The sequence below is a fragment of the Schistocerca piceifrons genome, chromosome 9 (assembly GCF_021461385.2).
Source record: "Schistocerca piceifrons isolate TAMUIC-IGC-003096 chromosome 9, iqSchPice1.1, whole genome shotgun sequence".
In the NCBI taxonomy this organism is placed as follows: Eukaryota; Metazoa; Arthropoda; class Insecta; order Orthoptera; family Acrididae; genus Schistocerca; species Schistocerca piceifrons.
The window spans coordinates 132,552,971-132,578,147 of record NC_060146.1 but is presented as its reverse complement, the minus strand read 5'-3'; the positions used below and the strand labels follow the sequence as shown (position 1 = coordinate 132,578,147).

Below are 25,177 nucleotides of genomic sequence, written 5' to 3'. Positions count from 1 at the left end.
GCCGCCGACATTGTAATTCTGTCAGAGACAGCAAAGGACTTGGAAGAGCAGTTGAACGGAATGGATAGTGTCTTGAAAGGAGGATATAAGATGAACATCAACAATAGCAAAACGAGAATAATGGAATGTAGTCGAATCAAGTCGGGTGATGCTGAGGGTATTAGATTAGAGACACTTAAAGTAGTAAAGGAGTTTTGCTATTTGGGGAGCAAAATAACTGATGATGGTCGAAGTACAGAGGATATAAAATGTAGACTGGCAATGGCAAGGAAATCGTTTCTGAAGAAGAGAAATTTGTTAACATAGAGTATAGATTTAAGTGTCAGGAAGTCATTTTTGAAAGTATTTGTATGGAGTATAGCCATGTATGGAAGTGAAACATGGACGATAAATAGTTTAGACAAGAAAAAAATAGAAGCTTTCGAAATGTGGTGCTACAGAAGAATGCTGAAGATTAGATGGGTAGATCACATAACTAATGAGGAGGTGTTGAATAGGATTGGGGAGAAGAGAAGTTCGTGGCACAACTTGACTAGAAGAAGGGATCGGTTGGTAGGACATGTTCTGAGGCATCAAGGGATCACCAATTTAGTATTGGAGGGCAGTGTAGAGGGTAAAAATCATAGAGGTAGACCAAGAGATGAATACATTAAGCAGATTCAGAAGGATGTAGGTTGCAGTAAGTACTGGGAGATGAAGAAGCTTGCACAGGATAGAGTAGCTTGGAGAGCTGCATCAAACCAGTCTCAGGACTGAAGACCACAACAACAACAACAACAAGACCAAAGAAATGTTAACTGCTGTCAGGAGTTGAGAAAAGAATACTAGTTGATCAAAGCAACGGAGTCGACAGCAAAAGATATTCACTTGCTTAAGTAACCTTTGGCAAATGAAGAAGAATGTCACGAATGACAGAAGAATTCTGCGTGGCAATTTCAAGACCGTAGATGCAGAAGTGATCTGTGACAGCATCCCTGTGGCAGCTGGCCAGCACAACTACTGTGCAGCATCACTTTGCAGTGCAGTGTCCGGTCAGCTGTCAATGCAATGGCTGTGAAGCGGCTTGTCGCTGCGTCACTTAGCCCGTGCATAAAGCATAGACAGCGCTGTGCGGCTAGCAGTATGCCTTTTTAGGCGAACTGTAATTATTTTGTGAAGAAACGTAAAGATGCATTTCACCAGGTTTGAATAGTTGTGTTGGAATCAAATGTCATTGTTTAAATGTGAATGAAATTTTACCCATTGTTGTTAGAGTTATATGCTCATTCGGACTAGGACAATGGAAGAATTAATGGCTCTAATGAAGGCTCAAGCAGAGAAATTAAAAATTTAAATGAGTTCTCTAATAGTATTATTACTTGAGGAGAGGAATTAAAACTTAAATACAAATTTCTCAAATTTAAAAATGCAAGGGGAGGAGATGTCTACAAAGGTAATAAAAATTTTTATATGGAAGTGACCTTATTAAAGTTATCTAAGAAGTTACAAAGTGAAATAGAAAAATAATGCCATTTAGACCAGAATGAGGTTAAAGAACAGTTTAAAGAAGTAAATGATAATGTGCAACAAAGATGAGTTATATGTAGTTAATTGGTGCCCCAAACACTTTAATCACGTTGGAGGGGCGTCTACGGTATTAATTGAACAAAAGGTACAAAAGAAAGTTGAATCTACTAGTGCTTCAAGTAATTCTTTGGTCAGTGCTGTAAAACACAAGAAGGAAATTCAGAAGTTATGGAAAGCATTAAAAAAATATCCAGAGAGAATAAGAAAATAATTGAAACTTCCTGGCAGATTAAAACTGTGTGCCCGACCGAGACTCGAACTCAGGGAGTGGACAAGTGTAAGTGATTTACTTGCCTTCGTGGAAGGGCAGACACTTTAAATAATGCAATGAAGATAGCCAGGGAGAAAAACTAGGCAATAATAACATGGAGGGTGTGGCGGTACGAGATTTCTCAGATGTTTTGTAGCCAAGGTTTTTCTAATTAAATCATTTCATTGATTGAGGGTGAATTCATGTACCATTTCTGAATGTAAATAAACAAGCTTTATTAGCAGAAGTTCTGTTCATTTGTTTATTTGGAAAAACTGCCCAGAAGTGAAAAGTTTAATTATTAAGAGGATTTATTAAGGAACAAGTCTTGTGTTTTATGTTTAATTATTTTTGTCTGATGTATTCCACATGAGCTCCATTCTGTCCCAACAAGTGGCAAATAATCTCCTACACAAACCACGATCTCAAGCAATACCATTGACCAGAAAATTAGAGTAATAATGTAAATATGATGCATTTGGGGTAATATTATTACAAGAACTGATTATGTACATAGAAGGTGTTATAATTGTGTCCAAAACATGGAAAGAGCATTGTACCATGTTAACAGAAACTCTGCAGGGGTTTAATGAAAATGATATTACCATTAAACTGTCAAAATCTTATTTTGGCAGGGAGAAATTAAAGCTCATAGGATATTTTGTAGGGGAATCCCAGTATGTGAAACAATTAGTTAGGCCGGTATTACACTATCAAATTTCTTTGTCAAAGATTTGATCAAAGATGTGATCCAATATTCCGTCCAATATATTTGACAAAGATCTTTGACGTAGCGCTACAAGGGGTATTACACTGTCATCAAATTTTTCGTCAAAGTTCAAGATGGCTGACAACAGCTTGTTATTAACCGCAGCAGTTCTACGTACTCCAATTGCATTGTGTGCACATGCGGAAAAGAAGTGGGGGGAAAAAATGGAACCATACATACGAGGTTGACAGTCTTAAAAGTCCTGGGATTACAACTTGATAATAAATTCAGTTGGGAGGAGCACACCACAGAACTGCAGAAACGCCTTAACAAATCTGTATTTGCAATTCGAGTGTTAGCAGACATAGGCAACATAAAAATGAAAAAGCTTGCCTACTTTCATTCCATAATGTCTTATGGGATAATATTTTGGGGTAAATCTTGAAGTCAAACAAAAGTTTTCAAGGTCCAAAAGCGTGTAATACGTATTATTTGTGGAGTAAATTCACGGACCTCCTGCAGAAACCTCTTCAAAGAACTGGGTACTTCAGATTCTTGCATTGGTACTGGGGGAAAATAAAAAAGAAAATGAAACTATTGGCGGGCCAGAAGAACAGTGAGACTGTCGTTTGGACGTACGAGATTTGCAGGTTAGCTTTTTTTGTTTTGTATTTCATGCCTAGATACTTCCGTAGAGATATTGTTGCATGTGGATCATTATATGTAATGATTATTACAATACATGCAATGATATGTTTGTACAGTTATCTAGGCATGAGAAACAAACAAAAAAACTATAACTCTCGTAGGCCCAAATGACAGTCTCTCCCTATACTTCCGGCTCGCAGGTTAACTACTGCCTCTCAGTATATTTACTTCTTAATAAAATTTGTCGTAAATAATATATCTCTTTTTCCAACAAACAACTCAGTTCATACATACAATACCAGGAACAAAAATGATCTGCACAAGGACTTAAAAACACTCACTTTAGTTCAAAAAGGGGTCCACTACTCAGGAACACTCATCTTCCATAATTTGCCAGGAAACATAAAAAATTTAGTTAGAAATAAAGATCAGTTTAAAAGGAGCCTGAAAGACTTACTACTGGCCAACTCCTTCTACTCCATTGGCGAAATTTTTAATAGAAACAAATGATGTATTGTATTTAGTCATACTATTAGTATTTTTATTTCAGCTTAAAAAAAATCGACATGTTCCACATCCACGAGGATCTCCTCAGCACGGATCTATGGAACGAAAAACTAATCTAATCTGGGTGAAGCCGTGGGTTTTACGACGACACGATAAAAGCATTCAACAAAACTTGTTACGTGAGCTTACAGTGGAAGACGTCAAGTCGTACATCAATTACTTAAGAATGGATGAGCATACATTTCTGTATGTGCTCAATGAAGTGTATCCTCATATCACAAAGCACAATTTTCACTTAAGAACTGCTATATCTTCAGAAGACAGGCTCACTATTACACTCCGATTCCTTGCTACACGAGAGGGTTATGTTATGTTAGGTTAGGTCTCCAATCTTCTTAATGTATTTTTGTATTCAGGGTGCCTCACATTGTAAAGCGCCTCATAAGCTTCAGACATCTCTATTAATTCTGTAGTTGTCGGCACACACCAATTGTATTTACCGGCAATGGTTATAAAAACATTACAGACGACAGAACGCTGCAGCGATGCTAGCGCTCCGAGTGGTAACATATCGCATTGCAGTGAACAGAAGACAAGCGATTTCTTTGATCAAATATATGGCCTCGGCCTAGATTTGATCAAATATTGGACGACATTTGTCAAAGATCCCTATTACACTATCAAATATCTTTGACAAAGATATTGGACAAAGATATTGGACAAAGAAATTTGATAGTGTAATACCGGCCTTAGTGGGAATTAGTGAAGTTCGGTGGCAGGAGGAACAAGACTTTTGGTCAGGTGAATACAGGGTTATAAATACAAAATCAAATAGGGGTAATGCAGGAGTAGGTTTAATAATGAATAAAAAAAAATAGGAGTGCGGGTAAGCTACTACAAACAGCATAGTGAACACATTATTGTGGTCAAGGTAGACACGAAGCCCATGCCTACTACAGTAGTAAAAGTTTATATGCCAACTAGCTCTGCAGATGATGAAGAAATTGATGAAATATATGATGAGATAAAACAAATTATTCAGGTAGTGAAGGAAGACGAAAATTTAATAGTCATGGGTGACTGGAATTCAACATTAGGAAAAGGAAGAGAAGGAAACGTAGTAGGTGAATATGGAGTAGGGCTAAGAAATGAGAGGAAGCTAACTGTAGAATTTTGCACAGAGCATAACTTAATCATAGTTAACACTTGGCTCAAGAATCATGAAAGAAGGTTGTATCCATGGAAGAACCCTGGAGATACTAGAAGGTTTCAGGTAGATTATATAATGGTAAGACAGAGATTTAGGAACCAGGTTTTAAATTGTAAGACATTTCCAGGGGTAGATGTGGACTCTGACCACAATCTATTGGTTATGAACTGTGGATTAAAACTGAAGAAACTGCAAAAAGGTGGGAATTTAAGGAGATGGGACCTGGATAAACTGACTAAACCATAGGTTGTACAGAGTTTTAGGGAGAGCATAAGGGAATAATTGACAAGAATGGGGGAAAGAAATACAGTGGAGGAAGAATGGGTAGCTTTGAGGGATGAAGTAGTGAAGGCAGCAGATGAAGCAGGCAAAAAGGAATACAAACGTCTCAAAAATGAGATCGACAGGAAGTGCAAAATGGCTAAGCAGGGATGACTAGAGGACAAATGTAAGGATGTAGAGGCTTATCTCACAAGGGGTAAGATAGATACTGCCTACAGAAAAATTAGAGAGACCTTTGGAGAAAAGAGAACCACTTGCATGAATATCAAGAGCTCAGATGGAAACCCAGTTCTAAGCAAAGAGGGGAAAGCAGAAAGGCGGAAGGAGTATAGAGGGTCTATACAAGGGCAATGTACTTGAGGACAATATTATGGAAATGGAAGAGGAGGTAGATGAAGATGAAATGAGAGATATGATACTGCGTGAAGAGTTTGACAGAGCACTGAAAGACCTGAGTCGAAACAAGGTCCCAGGAGTAGACAACATTCCATTAGAACTACTGATGGCCTTGGGAGAGCCATTCCTGACAAAACTCTACCATCTGGTGAGCAAGTACCCTCAGACTTCAAGAAGAATATAATAATAGCAATCCCAAAGAAAGCAGGTGTTGACAGATGTGAAAATTACCGAACTATCAGTTTAATAAGTCACAGCTGCAAAATACTAATGTGAATTCTTTACAGATGAATGGAAAAACTGGTAGAAGCCTACCTCGGGGAAGATCAGTTTGGATTACATAGAAATGTTGGAACACGTGAGGCAATACTGACCCTACGACTTATCTTAGAAGAAAGATTAAGGAAAGGCAAATCTACATTTCTAGGAGTTGTAGACTTAGAGAAATCTTTTGACAGTGTTGACTGGAATGCTCTCTTTCAAATTCTGAAGGTGGCAGGGGTAAGATATAGGGAGCGAAAGGCTATTTACAATTTGTATAGAAAGCAGATGGCAGTTATAAGAGTTGAGGGACATGAAAGGGGAGCAGTGGTTGGGAAGGGAGTGAGACAGGGTTGTAGCCTCTCCCTGATGCTATTCAGTCTGTATATTGAGCAAGCAGTAAAGGAAACAAAAGAAAAATTCGAAGTAGGCATTAAAATCCATGGAGAAGAAATAAAACCTTTAAGGTTCACCGATGACATTGTAATTCTGTCAGAGGCAGCAAAGGACTTGGAATAGCAGTTGAATGGAATCGACAGTGTCTTGAAAGGAGGATATAAGATGAACATCAACAAAAGCAAAACGAGGATAATGGAATGTAGTAGAGTTAACTCGGGTGATGCAGAGGGAATTAAATTAGGAAATGAGACACTTAAAGTAGTGAATGAGTATTGCTATTTGGGGAGCAAAATGACTGATGATGGTCGAAGTAGAGAGGATATAAAATGTAGACTGGCAATGGCGAGGAAAGAGTTTCTGAAGAAGAGAAACTTGTTAATATTGAGTATTGATTTAAGTGTCAGGAAGTCGTTTCTGAAAGTATTTGTATGGATTGTAGCCATGTATGGAAGTGAAACATGGACGATAAATAGTTTGGACAAGAAGAGAATAGAAGCTTTCGAAATGTGGTGCTACAGAAGAATGCTGAAGATTAGATTTGTAGATCACATGACTAATGAGGAGGTATTGAATAGGATTGGAGAGGAGAAGAGTTCGTGGCACAACTTGACTAGAAGAAGGTATCGGTTGGTAGGACATGTCTGAGGCATCCAGGGATCACCAATTTAGTACTGGAGGGCAGCGTGGAGGGTAAAAATCATAGAGGGAGACCAAGAGATCAATACACTAAGCCGATTCAGATGGATGTACGCTGCAGTAGGTACTGGGAGATGAAGAAGCTTACACAGGATAGAGTAGCATGGAGAGCTGCTTCAAACCAGTCTCAGTACTGAAGACCACAACAACAACAATGGACAGTATGTTGTTCTGGAGATAAAATAATATGGTATCCAGTTGGAAATTGTGTATTTCTTGAAGTTGGAAGAAGATCTGATATGGTTTATCCATAAAAAGGATTGGGATGTTTCTATATTTGTAAGTGTATAAGACACAGGAATACATTTTATTACTTTAAGAACTTGTCCAGAAGATGTAAAGCTACTGTGATATTGTGAAATATCACAGAAGGTAAAATATGATAATAGCAAGTTACAATATAAGTTATATCCAATAATACCAACAAGGTTACGTAATTAATCCACTGCTGGTTTTTTTTGGACAGGTACCTACAAGTCAAGGAGGGGTCACTTACAAATTTTTACTGATGCTGGTTGAAGTACATTAAACTTTATCCTATCAAACAAGCCAACTCGGTACAGTAATAAAATGTTTAAGAGAATATTGTACAGATGTAGGTAAGCCTCACAGACTTCTCAAGGATGATGGGTAGCAATTCACAAGCAATAATATTAAAGAATTTTTAATTTGGAAAAATATAAAACGTATAGCTCTTTCAAAAATCACTCACGTTCCAACCTTTGTGAACACGTAATGGAGGGGGTGGGACATCTATGTAGAACATATTATTCTAACAAACATACCACATTGGGCTCAGTTGATTCCTGAGTTCCAAATTATATTGAATGAACTACCCCATATATCTACAGTTTTATCACCAGTAGAATTAATGAATAACACATTCATTGATGAACCACTATTACAGTTGTTCGAAGTGTCGACGTTCAGTGCAAAATACAGAAGAAGAGCAGTGGAATATGGTGAAGGGGAATTTTCAAAAACAAACAGAAATTATAATACAAAAATAATAATAATAAAAAAGGGGTTGATGACGTAGTATTAGTCAAAGATAACAATCATTTTCTTTCCAAGCTGCAGAGGACCCTTTAAGGAAGATACATCTCATCCAAAAGCAGTATTTTTATTAGACTCAGAGACTGTTTAAGAAAAGAGCTTATACAATACTGAAATGCCAAAGAAATTCCTATTCCCAGGGGAATCTTCAGTTCTTGCGGATCCACCCTGTTGATGGCCATCAGGTGTCTGAGTTAACTGACTCCGTATTTCACATTTCACTTTCCCTGGAGCAGTTTATTCTCCTGTTTCTGTCCTGTGATCTTTACCTTGAAGATATTTGCAACTATCTTATTCTAATTTTAATTGCAGAATGGCATTATCAGTGAGACATACTACAGTTGTCTCATACGTAAAAGAAACAGTTATGATAATACACCACATACAGAACCCATTACTTTTGTGATATGTGATACTGCTGAATGCAAATGATGTGCTGTGTCTGTTATGTGTAATAAGAATTTTATACATTTTCTGTACTGTGACACATTACACTGAGGTGACAAAACTACAGATAATTGTTTTACAAGTAAAAAATTTGCAAGCAGTTCGTGTCTAAGTAAAAGAATATACAAAAACTGCAATTGAGATTCCTTGAATATACAGGGCTCTCCATATAGATGTATGTAGTAAAACACTACTTATTTGTTACAGAATAAAATTCTAAAGTGAATAGCATAACAATCCTATGATGATACAAGCAATCCTGTAGGGGAAACATCCTCTGAGCATCATAAAAGACATGGATACCTCAGCTTTGGTTGTAAGGATTTTATTTTTAAATTCACTACTGGTGTTGGGCTAACAAATACCCATCATCAGATGCAATTACTGAAAACAAACATGAGAACTGGCTAAAAAATAATCCTTACATACACTTTTATGCATGTAGTAAAACAAATGAGGACTACAATTTACAAAATTCTGACAGTGGTTAGCTAGATACAGTGGAGAGCTGCATGTTGCAATTCCAAAGTGACAACTAATAATAAAATAGAGGAACTGCCTAGGCTGTAAGTGAAGATGGGTGATACAAGATAAGAACTAGAATAGTTATGTCATGTGCTGTGACCCTGAGTCTTGTGAGTCTGGGTAGGGTGAAGGTGAGTGCTCAGAATGGAGTGATGCACTTGAAAGAGGGAACTAAATTCGTATACTTTGGTGTGGCAGTACTGTAGCCATATGCTAGGATGGTTGGAAGTGCATGGCTCAAGCCATTCTGTTACAGAACTGCAACTTTACAACGAGATTTCAAGAAAACGCTCCCTGAAATCCATTGTAGATTAGAACACCACTCTATCTTCCCTATCCCATACCGGGATCTAGAAATAACTTTATGAGATAGTAACGTGCATTTTAATATATTCAGGAAACAAACAGTAACTAGTTCTATTATTCATTGCTCTCCAAATCATCCAAAGTAGTGCAGGCACCCCGGTGGTCCCGGTCGCCTACGGTGGAGTGGAGCGGTGACCTCTCCGGTTGTCAGGATGCTAGGAAATGACTGAGGACGCGTCAGAAACGCCAAAGAAACATTATTAATTCATAACACCTGTATTCCTGCCGAGTACAATGTGGCCACGTAACACAGGCTGGCTAAGCTCGGTGATATCAACGACCTTCCCCGAGTCCTCGCTGACTCGTAGCGATGACACCAGCTCAGGGCCACATGTCTTGCTAGCGCAGCACCGCGTGCTGTGACGTAGCAGAGGAATGCCCTTACTTCAGCCGTTCGTGGCTGGCGGCGCCCGGCCGGGTGGCCGGCTCGGCTGAGGACAGCAAGCTGCTGCGCGTAGGAGGCTCCGGGTTGGAGTTCTGGCACTGTCGGCACGAGAGGCGTTCTCATAGTGCAGAGTGTACTCTATCCCACCCCGTCTTCTTCCCTGCTCCTCCTGGTGGTTCGTCCGCGGTGGACGGGCGGAATGGGCTGCAGTTCTCCAGTGTCGGTTCACCTGGTTGTGACGGCGGATGCACAGGGCCTAGGACCCGCACAATCTCAACGATGACTCACGGATGTGGTCAGCATTGGCGGTGAGCGAGTCTGCTGCGATGTCTGCTAATCCTGGGTTGATGATTGACAGAGGCAGCAGAGAGGACCAGAGCTGGTACTGTCCCCTCACGTCTGCTGCTGGATGGGCCGCCCTGACTGCAACACCTCTGTAATAAAGATTAACATGTCGATCACCGAGCTGAGCACTACACAGCGACCCAGTACACATCTAACTGCAAGTCTAACTGTGAATGCCTTGTTGCTATCAAAGCTGGCGTATTTAAAGGAAGCACGAGTGACGTCCTGACGTCATGCTCGTTTGTAATGAACGCATTCGTTCCACTTATACTGCTGATTCATCTGTCGTACTCGCCCCTTAGGTGTTCTTGCGACAGAGTTACGTGTTGTTGCGGCAGACTTACGCAAAGTTGTGGAATGCAGTACAGCTGCCTCTATACCTCTGCCTTGCACTCTACAAAAGTCTCCGTCTAACACAAACCCGCGTGCTAAGCAATTCTCTCTCTCGCCTGTTGTGTGTAACCAGGCCATTGGCCCTGCGTGACAACACATTCCATACATGTGCATCCTCTTACCTCTTGGCTAATCTACTGCCTCTGGCTTTCGGCATAGGCAACGAAACTTTGACAATATTCCACATTTCCACCTCTTTACTATTCCGTGACACTATAGTAGCATAAAATCGCTGCTCTCTGTACAACGCTTCATTACGCTAATAGAGTGCCGCTCTGGGAACAAAATTACCAGTGTGAACTGGATAAAACTAAATTCTTACCGTGTGCAAATGGTTTTTAGCTAAATGTTACTGATGTACTTACTCAGCAAATGAAATTGAAAGTTGCACCTAAAAACCATTAACAGATTACTCAGTCACCCAAAGACAAAGACAACTTTAAAAAAATTGAAATACTGCAAAACTAGATAACATAGTCACTATGCTCAGTCGTGTATCAGTTGTACTCCATACAATGATTGTCCATCAGTCTACATAGGCCAGACCAGCCACTCGTTTAATATAAGGTTCTGAGAGCACCAAGATCTCAGCAATTGAAAATAAGGTCTGACAAGTCACTTGAATAATTGTCATTCCATCTCAGATATAAACATAGATTGCAGTATTTTACATCTTCAGCCTGAGGGGCCCTGTTCTAAGTGTTCCGGAGGAAATTGAAATTCTCTGCAATGTTCGCCATGACACACTTTGCTTAAGCACACAACTCTGTTGAATAATTTTTCTTTTGTGAAGCTGAGTCTGACTCCACCTGTTCCTCTTTCTAGTTTCTCATAATTACATACTGCTTATGTACTTCCAACAGTCTTATTAATTTTACTGGAATTTTGCTAAGTGTGTGGCCACTAAATTGCATATGCTACTCGCCTGCAGCAAAAACTTATGGTTCAGTTAGTTCCTATTCTGCTCACTTTTAAGAATTCTACTTCCAACAGAATTCTGCACACTTTTAATGAATGGTTTTAGTGGCCTTATTAACCTCTGATTATGGCATACTACTGGAACTTTGCTAAATGTATGGCCACTAAATAGCATATGCCCATCACTATCATTTTATAATATTTTCTCTCCTGTTCAGCGCTGAATTGTCAATTTGAATTTGAACTGCCTGGCTAGTCAGTTTCGTGTCATGCACTTCTGTTGTCCAAACAGATGGCCACGGTATCGTCACACAGAATTTTACCAACATAGCTCTTTCTCTCACGTGCACCACTCCGCGCTCTGCACTCACTCGTGGTGGTTGCCTCTGTCCTAACCAGTCTCAAGTCACTCGAAGTCACAGCACACAATGGAAGTGTTATGGTTCTTATGTTATGAGAAAAGTAATGACACTGATTTTTTATCTGCCATAGTTTGTGTTTATTTCAAACAACAGTATTGTCCCCTTCAAAGTTGTTCCCTTTGGCAGCTATACACCAGTCTTGATAACAGCTCTTAGAGGCTTTGAGTGGTAGGGCCTTTAACATTCTCTCCCACTCTTTTGAATGTCCTCCAGAGTCCCAAAACAGCGTCTTTTTAAGGTACTTTTCAATTTCTGGGAAAGAAAAATGTCACAAGGACTTAGATCAGCTGAATTGTGGTTTGGAGGGGGGCTACAGAACAAGGGAAATGTATTTAAGGTCAAAAATTCTGTGATGAAAGTGACTGTATGACATGGGGTGTTGTCACAATCCGGCATCCACTTGTGTGAAATGTCTGATCTCACTCAATTCACCCTTTTCTTCAGGCTTTGAAGGATATCTTTGTAAAACAGTTGACAGGTTTCCCTGGAGGAACAAATTCCTTATGTGCAGTGCCCATACTGTCAAAAAAAGCTAATCAGCAGTGTTTTGATCTTTGAAGATCTGTCTGAGCTAGGTCCATCTGCAGCATGTTTTTGGCATTCCAAAAATGGTTTGTGCCAGGGAAAAACTTGTGCTCTAGATAAGGAATGTTCCCCATAGACCTGTTTCAACATTTTGAAGGTCACACAGATTCCCCAAGTTTAACTCAAAACCTGATGGCATAATGCGGCTCTAAATTCTGCTGGTCAATTTTTGTAACACACAGCAAAAACATGACTTCGCTAATGGTGCTCTCAAAATTCACGTGATAACCATACGGAGCTGAAACTTGGACTGAGCATCTGGAAGGAATGAACACACCAGTTTGCACAAGAAAAACAAAACAGCATCACCATATCACTCACAGTATTGTAAGTCTCATAACTTTTCTCACACACCTAGCAGCGGTGTCTCTAGTTTATTATTAGGTGTCGCCGCGGTAATGTGACTTATTCCTCTCTCACTTTCCACCATTTCTAGCCAGACTGCTGCTAGAATTATATAAATGATAGCCTTCATTTGTTTTATTTTATGCCTACAAGCATCTCTTATTTGTTTTAGTAATTGCCCTTGATGATGGACATTTGTTGTATCGAAACTGGTTGCGAATTTAAAAATAAAATCCTTGCAACTAAAGTGGTGATTTCTATGTCTGTTTATGATAACATCATTTGTTACCTATTGTTACATGATGTAAACCTCAAACACTGGAAATGTAAGCAGTTGTATGTAGTTCTTAATGCAGTGACACTTATTTTTATCTGTTGTAATGTGGAAATAAAATATATCAGGTTCAAATAAAAATGTCTCCTTGTAATTATTGTATATGGAAAAATAATAAAAGTAATATTAAAGACAAAAATATGAAGTACCGTTACATTTTGGAGGGTAAAAAAAGAAAAGAAAATGCTTAAAAATGCAATGGAAACCTTAGCGGTCAGTAGGCCATCATTGGGTGTTTTAAGTGAGAGTTTGAAGCTGGGCAATCTAGTGTTTATCTCATTCCAGGCATGTAAGATACTTTTTAGACCAAGAATGTCCCACCCGGGGGCTATGCATGGTATTCATTTTTAATCCACTGTTTTATAGTCTGGGAACTCTTAAGGAGACATTGCAGTAAGTCTTTCCCTTATGAAATTTGTTGACATTGTGTCCTTGTTTGAAAGAAACAGAAGCATCCAGTCACCAAACATTGGACAAGTTATCTACATGCAGGAAACACATTGTTCCCTCTCATTGACGAAGTCTTGTATCTTCTGCAAAAGCTGAAGGCAATGACTGACAATCTGCGTATTTTTAAGGCCAAGTTGAAGACTTTTATATAGGCAATCTCTTTCTATTCTCTGTAGTAAATGCCTAATGTCCTTTACTAAAGTGCATGGTATTTGTGATATATTATTATTACATGATACTGCTAGGTTATTATAAGCACATTGTAGCAGAGAGTCTAGTTTTCCCATAATTTTGCATATAGTTTTCCCATAATTTTGCATACTTCATTTTTTTGCAGTTTTGTCTGGAGGATGGACATATAACATTCTTAGTGAAAAACTGCAGTGCTGCCCTCACAGCATTGTTCAAACAGAACCTTAAAGTGCAATACGGTCTTACTAAGGTAAGTTTTTGATGGCCCTCTTTGTACTATAAATTAGTATGTGTAACTGTCTGTGGCTTTATCATATAATTTGCTCCCATTGAATTTAAATTTGGATAAAATTCCAAGCTGTCAATGAAATATATGGTGCAAAACTTAGTACACAGCTCTCGCCTGTGGCAGCAACTGCAGCTCCGACCCGGCCAAGTGCCGAGTTGAACTGAGGTCAGATAACATGTGTGGCTATGTCACTCCAGTCTGCTTCATCTCTGTGTCAAAGATTATCAGTCATAGTGCCCATAAGTTGTCAGTCTGTCTGAGCAACTGATGACCGGATAAAAACCTTTTTTTTTTTGTGTATCATTTTTCAACAGTCTTCCTGCCATTCGACACTTCTTCTAGTCTGTAGGAAGTGCACAGATTGCTCTGAAAAAGATTATTTCAGTTGTGTGTGCAGCGAGCGACTTTTGCACCGCCTGCTGCACCGCTTTATCATAACGAAGTTTCTTTCCTCTCACCACCTTTTTGAATGGTCCGATATGTGGTAATTTCTCATTGCGAGGTCTGGTGAGTATGAAAATGTGGCAGAGTATCAAAGTGTGGGGCGTTGACACAGTTACAAGCGTTGCATCGGCAGTATGAGACTAAGCTGTGTCATATCGCAAAATGACATCTGTAATCAGAAGTCGATGTTGCTTTGATGTTATTTGTAAGGGCGCAAATTTACATGGCGGTCAGTGGGAGTTGGCGATATGCACCCTTACTGCTGATTTGAGTTGCGAGATCATATGGGATTGTGTTTATAGAAAATACTGAATTGCGAAAGACTAGGTTTGAGTAATAACAGATTTAGGTAAAAGGAAATTAGGTTCTGTTGGGTTTGGTGTAGTAATTTTTGTCGGAGATATTCTGGGGCCACCAGATGGCTGCTCGTGACATCAGAGCAGGCACGGCTCAGAGTCTGCAGAGCAGTCTAGTGCTCCATGGAACTCCGTCCATGGCGAAGTTCTGTGATAGCGAGACTTGATGACCAGGCAGACATAAATAACACACAACCAAATTTAACTCAGAAGCAACATGAGAGTCTGTTCTTGTTATTAATTGTAAGAAATTATTGTTACTCAGAAGTGAAACTAATTTGTAATCGGGATAATAAACCCTTGTTTGTGAACCCGCCAGCAACTGTTACTGCATTATAGTAGTCCTTTCACAGGAGGCGTCTTGTGTAAGGTGGTGTCCCTCCAAAATGTGTAAGAAGATCATATTAAAAAGGAGAGAACTCTCGCACATGACGACTGTGGATTTGTGAACCTATGAATGTTAAGGGAGACAAAATGTGATGCAGGAAAAAGAAAAATAGTACAAACACCTGTACGATATTTCACAGAAGTAAGGAAGACATAATAAGCAGTCAAAAGATATCTGCTGACAAGTATGCGGAAAATTCACAAAAAAACGGTATAAATAGGTGGTACTAATCTGCAAAGTTCAATTACAATTGCAGTTACAAAATGGATATCGGTAAGACAATAGAGCGTGTGCAATTACAACACGAGAAACAGTAAGAATCACATTAATTTTGCAACTGAAAGTGTTGTACTCTGTTATATCATGGAAAATTAATGATTACCAGGGAAAACTATAATTTTCATCGTTTAAGAATAACCGTAGTAACAAAAATCAATGACGTATTGCCATGCATCTAAACAACTGGTAATGAGTTGATCCATTGACAATATCACACATTGTGGCCGGTTTGCATTTACAGATTATTAAATATGAATCAATATAACAACGAAGACAATCAATTGTTGACAGAATAATTTAACTGGATAGATAAAAAATCTACTCACCAAGTGGTGGCAGAGTGCACAAATAAAAGAAGGTTGTAATTAGGCAAGCTTTCAGAGCCAGTGGCTCCTTCTCCAGGCAGAAAGATTGAAGGGAAAGGAAGAGGGGTGAAGGAAAAGGACTGGAGAGGTCTAAGGAAAGGGATAGATTTCGGGAAAGTCACCAAGAACTGCTGGGGAGACTTACTGCCCGAGATGAGAAGGAAGACTTTCTCATCCCATGTGGTGAGTCTCCACTGACTCGTGGTTCTGGTTGACTTTCCAAAAATCTACCCCTTTCCCTAGACCTCTCCAGTCCTTTTCCTTCTTCTCTCCTCCTTCTCCTTCAACCCTTCTGCCTGAAGGAGGAGCCACTGGCTCCGAAAGTTGGCCTAATTGCAATATTCTTGTATGTGTGTTGTGCCGCAGCTAAATATGAGTAAAGCAATCATCAGGACATTTTGAGCATGCCATTTTAAAACTATGAAGAGTTGCTGAATATGGGTACATCAGCTGTCTGCATCAGCACGCAGCATCATGACCACACAGTAGCTGTAGTGGGCATGCATTCCAGCCTTTCGTGTCAACACCTTGCAGCAGCACAGCCTGTTGCTTAAGAGTGAAAATCAACGTTTACCTTTCTAGCTTAAATATCCAGTAGCTCAAAAATGAGATATGTTTGTTTGTTTGTATAGTAATAAATACCTTCTATTGAAAGCCTTACCTGTTTAATATGATAGTATAGTAATAACTTTGTGTCAATATACCAAATAGTTAGGGCAAGAGTTTAACACCCGTGGCTCTCATAGATCATCACCATACAGCCGAAGTGTTGTTACATACATTCATGCTACAGATCAATGAGAAGTTGTCACAGATAGAATCACGATTTTGACAGATGAAATCGCATTCGCATCACTTTGTGGTAACAGTGACAGATCAGATGAATAACAAATTTATCCAATTAGATTCAAGGTTAAGCAAAAGGGATACCAAATTACAACAGATGGAATAGAAGAAATAGACATACAATTAGAATTATTAGACAACAAGGTTAAGACAACCCAAGACATGATAATTAAAGGGATCCAAACAGCAGAAACCAGAGTACTAGGGACAAAAACAAATGTGCAAAAGTTGAAAGGTAGAGATGTAGAAACAATATTGTTCTTAATTAATGAAATTGACGTTCGTGTAAAATGTTAGAATGTCGTAATGAGCACAAAGAAACTACATTACTGTCACAGGCGAATAATACCTCAAACATACAAGACATCCCATATTCAGACATTGTAGTCAGACTAGCAGACATCAGGTCAACTACTTGTAACAATAACAACAGACTTGTACATTTATTGTCTGATAGTGACAATACATCCACTCAGTACTGCTCACAACCAGAAAGAAGGAATAGGGATGAAGAATGAATTAAGAGCAATCAATACAGTAGTGAGTATTATGATTTTATGTCAACACTTAGTAAAGAAATCAGCTATACATTTCCTAAATTTAGACTGGGTGGAGATATGAGTCCTGTGTTATTACTCAAGGCATTCTAAGGTGTGTTACCCAGCACTTGGTCAGATACAGCAAAATTAGATTTCTGGTCAGCACAATGGGGTATGCTTGGGGTAGATGATTACAAGTCTTTAATTGATTTTCAAAGAGAATTCAAAACTAAATACTGAATGAGAGATCACAAAAGAAACTTTGCTTGGAATTATTTTGGTTGAAACCATATTATAGCAATGAATGGGTGGAGTACAGAAATTTTGTTGAATTTGAACTAAACAAAGCCAAATACCTCAATGATCCGATTTGTGAGGAGTGCTTATTAGAAGTTATTATCAGCTACCTACCTTAGAGAGTATGAAATAGTTATTAGGGAAAGCCTTTTAGAATATTTGTAACAGTTGGATACAATAGAAAGCCTGTCAGAATGTTGGAAAAATAATCATGTAAACATGACTAGGGACAGTAGATAAGTTCAGACTAGCAGTCAATTTACGGGACAAAGAGAACAGAGAAATGAATGTCATAACAATGTAACAATAGATGGGGAGATGGTAATTGAATTACTCCTGATGGAAGTCGGGACATCCAAGAATTTCATAACAACACACAGAGGGAAAACTGATAAACTTCGGAAGAGAGGCTCAGTCTTCTGAAGCTGTTGCAATTGAGCCAGCATCATGGGAATCCCATATGATTGGGTACGATAGAGGTAATATGATGATGAATGTTTTATTAGATGGGAATCTATGTATAATTAAAAATTACATCTCACCAAAGCTACGTGGCACAATAGGTGAGATACCAGTACATATAATTATGGATTTGGGCAATGTGGACCTCAATTTTCTAATGACTTATAATTTGATGCATATATTCCTGACACTGCTGGTCACAGGAGTGAAGTTGATAGGAATTATAGGAAAAGATGATAAATCAATATAGGCAGAAATATTAATTCATTTTTATGGTTCATATAAGTTTAGTTACCTGATGTTCTGTGTATCTGATTTAAACATCCCCATTCTTCTGGGAACAGGCTGGCTATTAGATTCGAAAACTAGTTTAGACTTTTGGAAGAGTCATGTTACATTTCTATATGGTGACACTCAGCAACTAGTACATTACCACTCGATTCCATGGCAACTTTAAATGCGAGCATTTTAGGTTAGGCTTTACTGTGACTGTTATTGACATTAAATGAAACAACAAGTTTACTGTTACCAGTCACTGTTTATTTATCTCCATAGCGCATTTTAAAGGTTTAAACCTCCACTTGTGCCACAAGTTCCTCCAAAAAATCATAACACAACACAGACACAAATGTCACACTAACAAATGTAAATCCATCTGATGATGGAGGTTTAAACCTTTGAAATGTGTCATGGAGATAAATAAACAGTGACTGGTAACAGTAGAATTGTTGTTTCATTTAATGTCCACGGCAGCTAGTCAGATGAATGTAATGCTCGCAATAGAAACTACGATACATGAAACAGAGATACATATGGTCCCTACACACATGGAAACAGTATCAGTGAAGGATATAGTAGCTAATATTGATAAATCGTGAGGACCTAATACAAAGGAGAAAGTAGAGATTATTCAGTTACTTACCAGTCATAAAGAGATATTTTCACTGAAACCATTTAAAGATTTCACATGCACACTAAAGATAAAACCTCATGATTTGTTCTATGTGTGACCATACAAGGTACCAGTAGCATTAAAGGATATGGCAAGGCGTGAAATTAATAGGATGGTAGATTGGGATGTAATAGAAGTATATAATAGTTGTTATAATAACCCACTGGTTGTTGTTAAGAAATGAGATGGAACAGTCAGGCTAGTGCTCCGTGCAAGGACACTAAACAGGACCACCCATAATAGATGACCTGTTGACAAGATTTGCAGTGTGAAGTACATTAGTATTATGGATTTAACATATGGATATGGGCAAATAAACTACATAGATGCCACTTGAATATACAGCATTTCTGTTTGAGGGTAGAGCACATCAATTCAAGGTTCTACTACTTGGATTGAATTTCTCAGTGCTTGTCTTCATAAAGAATTATTGATAAGGCAATTGGAGGTGATCCGAAACACAAAGTCTTGGTATACATAGATGACATTGTAATTGTATCGAAAACCTGGGAGAATCACATATGCACATTGGATAAACTAATACCTCAATTAAATTCACAGGGAATTGCCCTGAAACTTTGTGAATCTCAGTTTGGTAGGATTGAAGTTAAATTTGTAGGACGTGTGATAAATAGGGAAGTAAGACCAGACCATATAAATTAGACGCAATTAGTAAATGGTCTACCCATGGTACCCGTGGTCTACGGGTAGCGTCTTTGATTCATAATCAAAACGTCTTCGGTCCCGGGTTCGATCCCCGCCACTGCCTAAATTTTGAGAAATAATCAGCATTGGCGGCTGAAGACTTCCAGCATAAGAAGTCAGCCTCATTCTGCCAACGCCCTTGTCAAAGAGGGCGGAGGAGCTCACACAGACTGGCGTGAGGTCTGGAACAGTTAAGGGAATTTATAGTAGCAAATAAAGTACGTAGTTGATGTAATACTTAACTTTAATCCATAATTGGAGAACATCGCTCTTGTTGATACATTAATAACAATCTCAATATAAACTGGTAATGGCGCCTTGCTAGGTCGTAGCAAATGACGTAGCTGAAGGCTATGCTAACTATCGTCTCGGCAAGTGAGAGCATATTTGTCAGTGAACCTTTCCTAGCCAAGTCGGCTGTACAACTGGGGCGAGTGCTAGGACGTCTCTCTAGACCTGCCGTGTGGTGGCGCTCGGTCTGCAATCACTGGCAGTGGCGACACGCGGGTCCGACGTATACTAATGGACCGCGGCCGATTTAAAGGCTACCACCTAACAAGTGTGGTGTCTGGCGGTGACACCACAGAATCAATATGCAGAGAGGTGGGATACGGAAGTACTAAGGAATGACGAGATACGTTTGAAGTTCTCTAACGCTATAGATACAGCAATAAGGAATAGCGCAGTAGGCAGTACAGTTGAAGAGGAATGGACATCTCTAAAAAGGGCCATCACAGAAGTTGGGAAGGAAAACATAGGTACAAAGAAGGTAGCTGCGAATAAACCATGGGTAACAAAAGAAATACTTCAGTTGATGAAAGGAGGAAATACAAACATGTTCCGGGAAAATCAGGAATACAGAAATACAAGTCGCTGAGGAATGAAATAAATAGGAAGTGCAGGGAAGCTAAGATGAAATGGCTGCAGGAAAAATGTGAAGACATCGAAAAAGATATGATTGTCGGAAGGACAGACTCAGCATACAGGAAAGTCAAAACGACCTTTGGTGACATTAAAAGCAACGTTGGTAAAATTAAGAGTGCAACAGGAATTCCTCTGTTAAATGCAGAGGAGAGAGTAGATAGGTGGAAAGAATACATTGAAAGCCTCTATGAGGGTGAAGATTTGTCTGATGTGATAGAAGAAGAAACAGGAGTCAATTTAGAAGAGATAGGGGATCCAGTATTAGAATCGGAATTTAAAAGAGCTTTGGAGGACTTACGGTCAAATAAGGCAGAAGGGATAGATAACATTCCATCAGAATTTCTAAAATCATTGGGGCAAGTGACAACAAAACGACTATTCACGTTGGTATGTAGAATATATGAGTCTGGCGACATACCATCTGACTTTCGGAAAAGCATCATCCACACAATTCCGAAGACAGCAAGAGCTGACAAGTGCGAGAATTATCGCACAATCAGCTTAACAGCTCGTGCATTGAAGCTGCTTACAAGAATAATATACAGAAGAATGGAAAAGAAAATTGAGAATGCGCTATGTGACGATCAGTTTGGCTTTAGGAAAAGTAAAGGGACGAAAGAGGCGATTCTGACGTTATGGCTAATAATGGAAGCAAGGCTAAAGAAAAATCAAGACACTTTCATAGGATTTGTCGACCTGGAAAAAGCGTTCGATAATATAAAATGGTGCAAGCTGCTCGAGATTCTGAAAAAAAGTAGGGGTAAGCTATAGGGAGAGATGGGTCATATACAATATGTACAACAACCAAGAGGGAATAATAAGAGTGGACGACCAAGAACGAAGTGCTCGTATTAAGAAGGGTGTAAGACCAGGCTGTAGCCTTTCGCCCCTACTCTTCAATCTGTACATCGAGGAAGCAATGATGGAAATAAAAGAAAGGTTCAGGAGTGGAATTAAAATACAAGGTGAAAGGATATCAATGATACGATTCGCTGATGACATTGCTATCCTGAGTGAAAGTGAAGAAGAATTAAATGATCTGCTGAACGGAATGAACAGTCTAATTAGTACACAGTATGGTTTGAGAGTAAATCGGAGAAAGACGAAGGTAATGAGAAGTAGTAGAAATGAGAACAGCGAGAAACTTAACATCAGGATTGAAGGTCACGAGGTCAATGAAGTTAAGGAATTCTGCTACCTAGGCAGTAAAATAACCAATGACAGACGGAGCAAGGAGGGCATCAAAAGCAGACTCGCTATGGCAAAAAAGGCATTTCTGGCCAAGAGAAGTCTACTAATATCAAATACCGGCCTTAATTTGAGGAAGAAATTTCTGAGGATGTACGTCTGGAGTACAGCATTGTATGGTAGTGAAACATGGACTGTGGGAAAAGCGGAACAGAACAGAATCGAAGCATTTGAGATGTGGTGCTATAGATGAATTTTGAAAATTAGGTGGACTGATAAGGTAAGGAATGAGGAGGTTCTACGCAGAATCGGAGAGGAAAGGAATATGTGGAAAACACTGATAAGGAGAAGAGACAGGATGATAGGACATCTGCTAAGACATGAGGGAATGACTTCCATGGTACTAGAGGGAGCTGTAGAGGGCAAAAACTATAGAGGAAGACAGAGATTGGAATACGTCAAGCAAATAATTGAGGACGTAGGTTGCAAGTCCTACTCTGAGATGAAGAGGTTAGCACAGGAAAGGAATTCGTGGTGGGCCACATCAAACCAGTCAGTAGACTGATGAAAAAAAAAATAGTAAATGTTCACAACTGTTGAACAAAAACCAGCTGTGAGCATATTTTGGGCTTGCACGATTTTACAGAAAGTTTTTGAACAAATTATTGAAATAATATTCAGTGTGGCAATGGCCACAAGAATGCACAGCAGAGTTCTTAGCTATCAGGGAAAGTTTAGTATCAGCACCATTACTGGTACATCCCAATTACAACCAACCGTTTCATCTTGCAGCAGATGCCTCAAACGATGGCTTCAGGGCCCAGTTGTACTGAGAAACATGATTGAATGTTATAGTTGTAAACACACTTACAGCATCTGTCAGCCATATGCTCACGTATACTGAAAGAAATTATGGCATAATGAAAAAAGAGACATTTCCATTTGTATGGGCTTTTGAAAAGGTTTAAATACCTATTAGCATACACGGTAACATCGTCCGTAGTGCTCGCACATCTTTAACGCTACTCTCAAGTTGCTACACAGTAGGTGGACATTATTCTTGCAGGAATTTATTTTTTCTATAAGGTATGTCAAAGTGGGGAAAAAGTGTGAGGATTCTCTCCTCCTTAATATGATCTCCATACTTGTTTTGGAGGGACCCTGCCTTCCACCAGACTCCTCCTGTGGAATGACTACTATTATGTAGTAACAGTCACTGGTGGGTTCACAAACAAGGGTTTATTATTCCAATTACAAATTGGTTTCACTTCTGACTGACAACAACTTCTTACAATCAATAGCAAGAACAGACCCTCATGAAGTTTCTGAGTCAAATTCAGATCTTTGTTACCCATATGTCTCCCTGGTCACCAAGTCCACAATCACAGAACTTTTCCACAGAAGGAGCTCCATGGCGTGCCAGCTGCTCAGCAGACTCTGAGTCGTACCTGCTCTGATGTCATGAGCAGCCATCTGGCACCTCCAGAATATCTCCGATATAAATTACCACACCAATACAAACAGAACCTAATTTCCTTTTACCTAAATCTGTTATTACTTAAACCTAGTCTTTCGAAATTCATTTCTCAGCCTTATATATGAAGTCTGTTCAAAATTCCGGAACTTCGTCCACAAAATTTTTCTCTGCTTACCTTTTAATTACTGCGCGTGGTCTCCTTCAAAATACTCTCTCGCACAGTCGATACATCGCTCCCCATGCCATTTCCACTTCGAGATGCAATCACGGTATACCTCTTGCTGGATTGTGCTAAGCGCCAACTGTGAATTTTCTTTTGTGCCGTCTGTTATTGCAAATCTTCGTCCTGTCAATGTGATTTTCAACTTTGGAAATAAAAAAAAAAAGGTTCGCTGGGGCCAGGTCTGGAGAATGTGGAGGATGAGGCAGCAGAGTAATTGTGTTTTTTGTGCAATAGTCATGCACCAACAGCAAAGAACGTGCAGGTGCATTGTCGTGATGCAAGAGCCACAAATGATCTCATTACATTTCAGGATGTTGCCTTCTCAAATTTTCTCGCAGACATCACTGCCCATCCCGATAGTGCCACCGATTAACAGTTTGTCCCTGTGGCACGAATTCATGATGAATTACTTCTTCAAAGTCAGAGAAATCTATCAGCGTGGATTTGACATTTTACCTGAACTACGAGCTTTTTTTGGTCTTGGAGAACCTTTCCCGATCCATTGCGATGATTGAACCTTGGTCTCAAAATCATAACTGTAGACCCACGTCTCATCACCAGTTATGATTCTCATAAGGAACATCTCATTCTCATTTGCGCTATCCAAAAGCTCTTCACAGATTGTGAGGCAAAGGTCTTTCTGGTGTTGATTTGTGAGCCTTAGGACAGACTTGGTGGCAAGACGATGCATTTCAAGTTACTGTGTCAGGATTTCATGACACGATCCAACTGAAATGTTACATTCTTCTGCAATTTCTCGGACAGTCAGTCTTTGATTGGCACGCACAATTTTGTTGACATTCCTGCTATAAGCATCATCAGTAGACACTGAAGAGTGTACTGAACAAGGGTAATCATTAACTTCCATCCGGCCATTTTTAAACTGTGTGATTCATATGTAACACCAAGTATGGCTTCAGCATGCATCTCTGTAGGCTTCCCGCATCATTTGGTATGTCTCTGTAAAGGTTTCCTTGAGTTACACACACAATTTAATGCATACATGTTGCTCCTCTAACTCTGCCACTTTGAAATTCGCAAACTGTGCGATGCAACGTTCTACTTAATAAAGCACTGAACACTAACTGACAGAAATACAACAGTGAAACTTTGGGTAGTTACACAGTAAACACAGGTGATTGCAGGGATGTGAACCACAATTCGCTCCAACACACTATTGGTTTGAAATTACGAATGTTCCAGAATTTTTTGGACAGACCTCATATTTTCTGTAAACACAAACACTCATGATCTTGTAACCTCAAATCAGCAGTAAGGGTGCACATTGCCATCTCCCACTGACCACCATGTGTATTTGCACCCTTACATCTGCTGCTCCTCAAGATTGCGTGACTATGCCTGCTTACATACATGTCAATAATAAATGAGAGCATACAGTAACTTACGTAATTACTACTCATTTATTCACAACATATGCTTCTTACCCTGATTGTCTTTCATTACTACTGAGAGAATCTATCTGTTCATAAAACCACTGTTCATGTAGCATGCCCACTATAAGCTTCTGCTTCTTATGGCCCCAACTGTTCATATACTGAAATCCTGATTCTTAGATACACAGTTATTTCATAGCATTCTCACTGTTCTAGTGCACATCCACTTACTGTCGTGCCTGTATCACACATCTAGTGGGTTCCTTAGGTTAATCATGTTTACCACCATTATTATTCTAATCAAAAAAATTACATCCATGAAGTTTGAAGGTTGAACTATGTCATGCAGGTCCAAATTCTCT

The 25,177-nt window shown here is 39.2% G+C and overlaps 1 protein-coding gene across 1 annotated transcript in view; it reads left to right on the top strand.

Annotated features, from left to right (window-relative positions):
* Positions 1-25,177, top strand: part of LOC124717079 (nuclear RNA export factor 1-like) — a 144,428-nt gene that overhangs the window by 11,555 nt on the left and 107,696 nt on the right. The window contains exon 5 of the mRNA XM_047243767.1: positions 13,833-13,937. Within this exon, the coding sequence (XP_047099723.1) occupies positions 13,833-13,937 (105 nt within the window). The remainder of the gene's footprint in view (positions 1-13,832; positions 13,938-25,177) is intronic.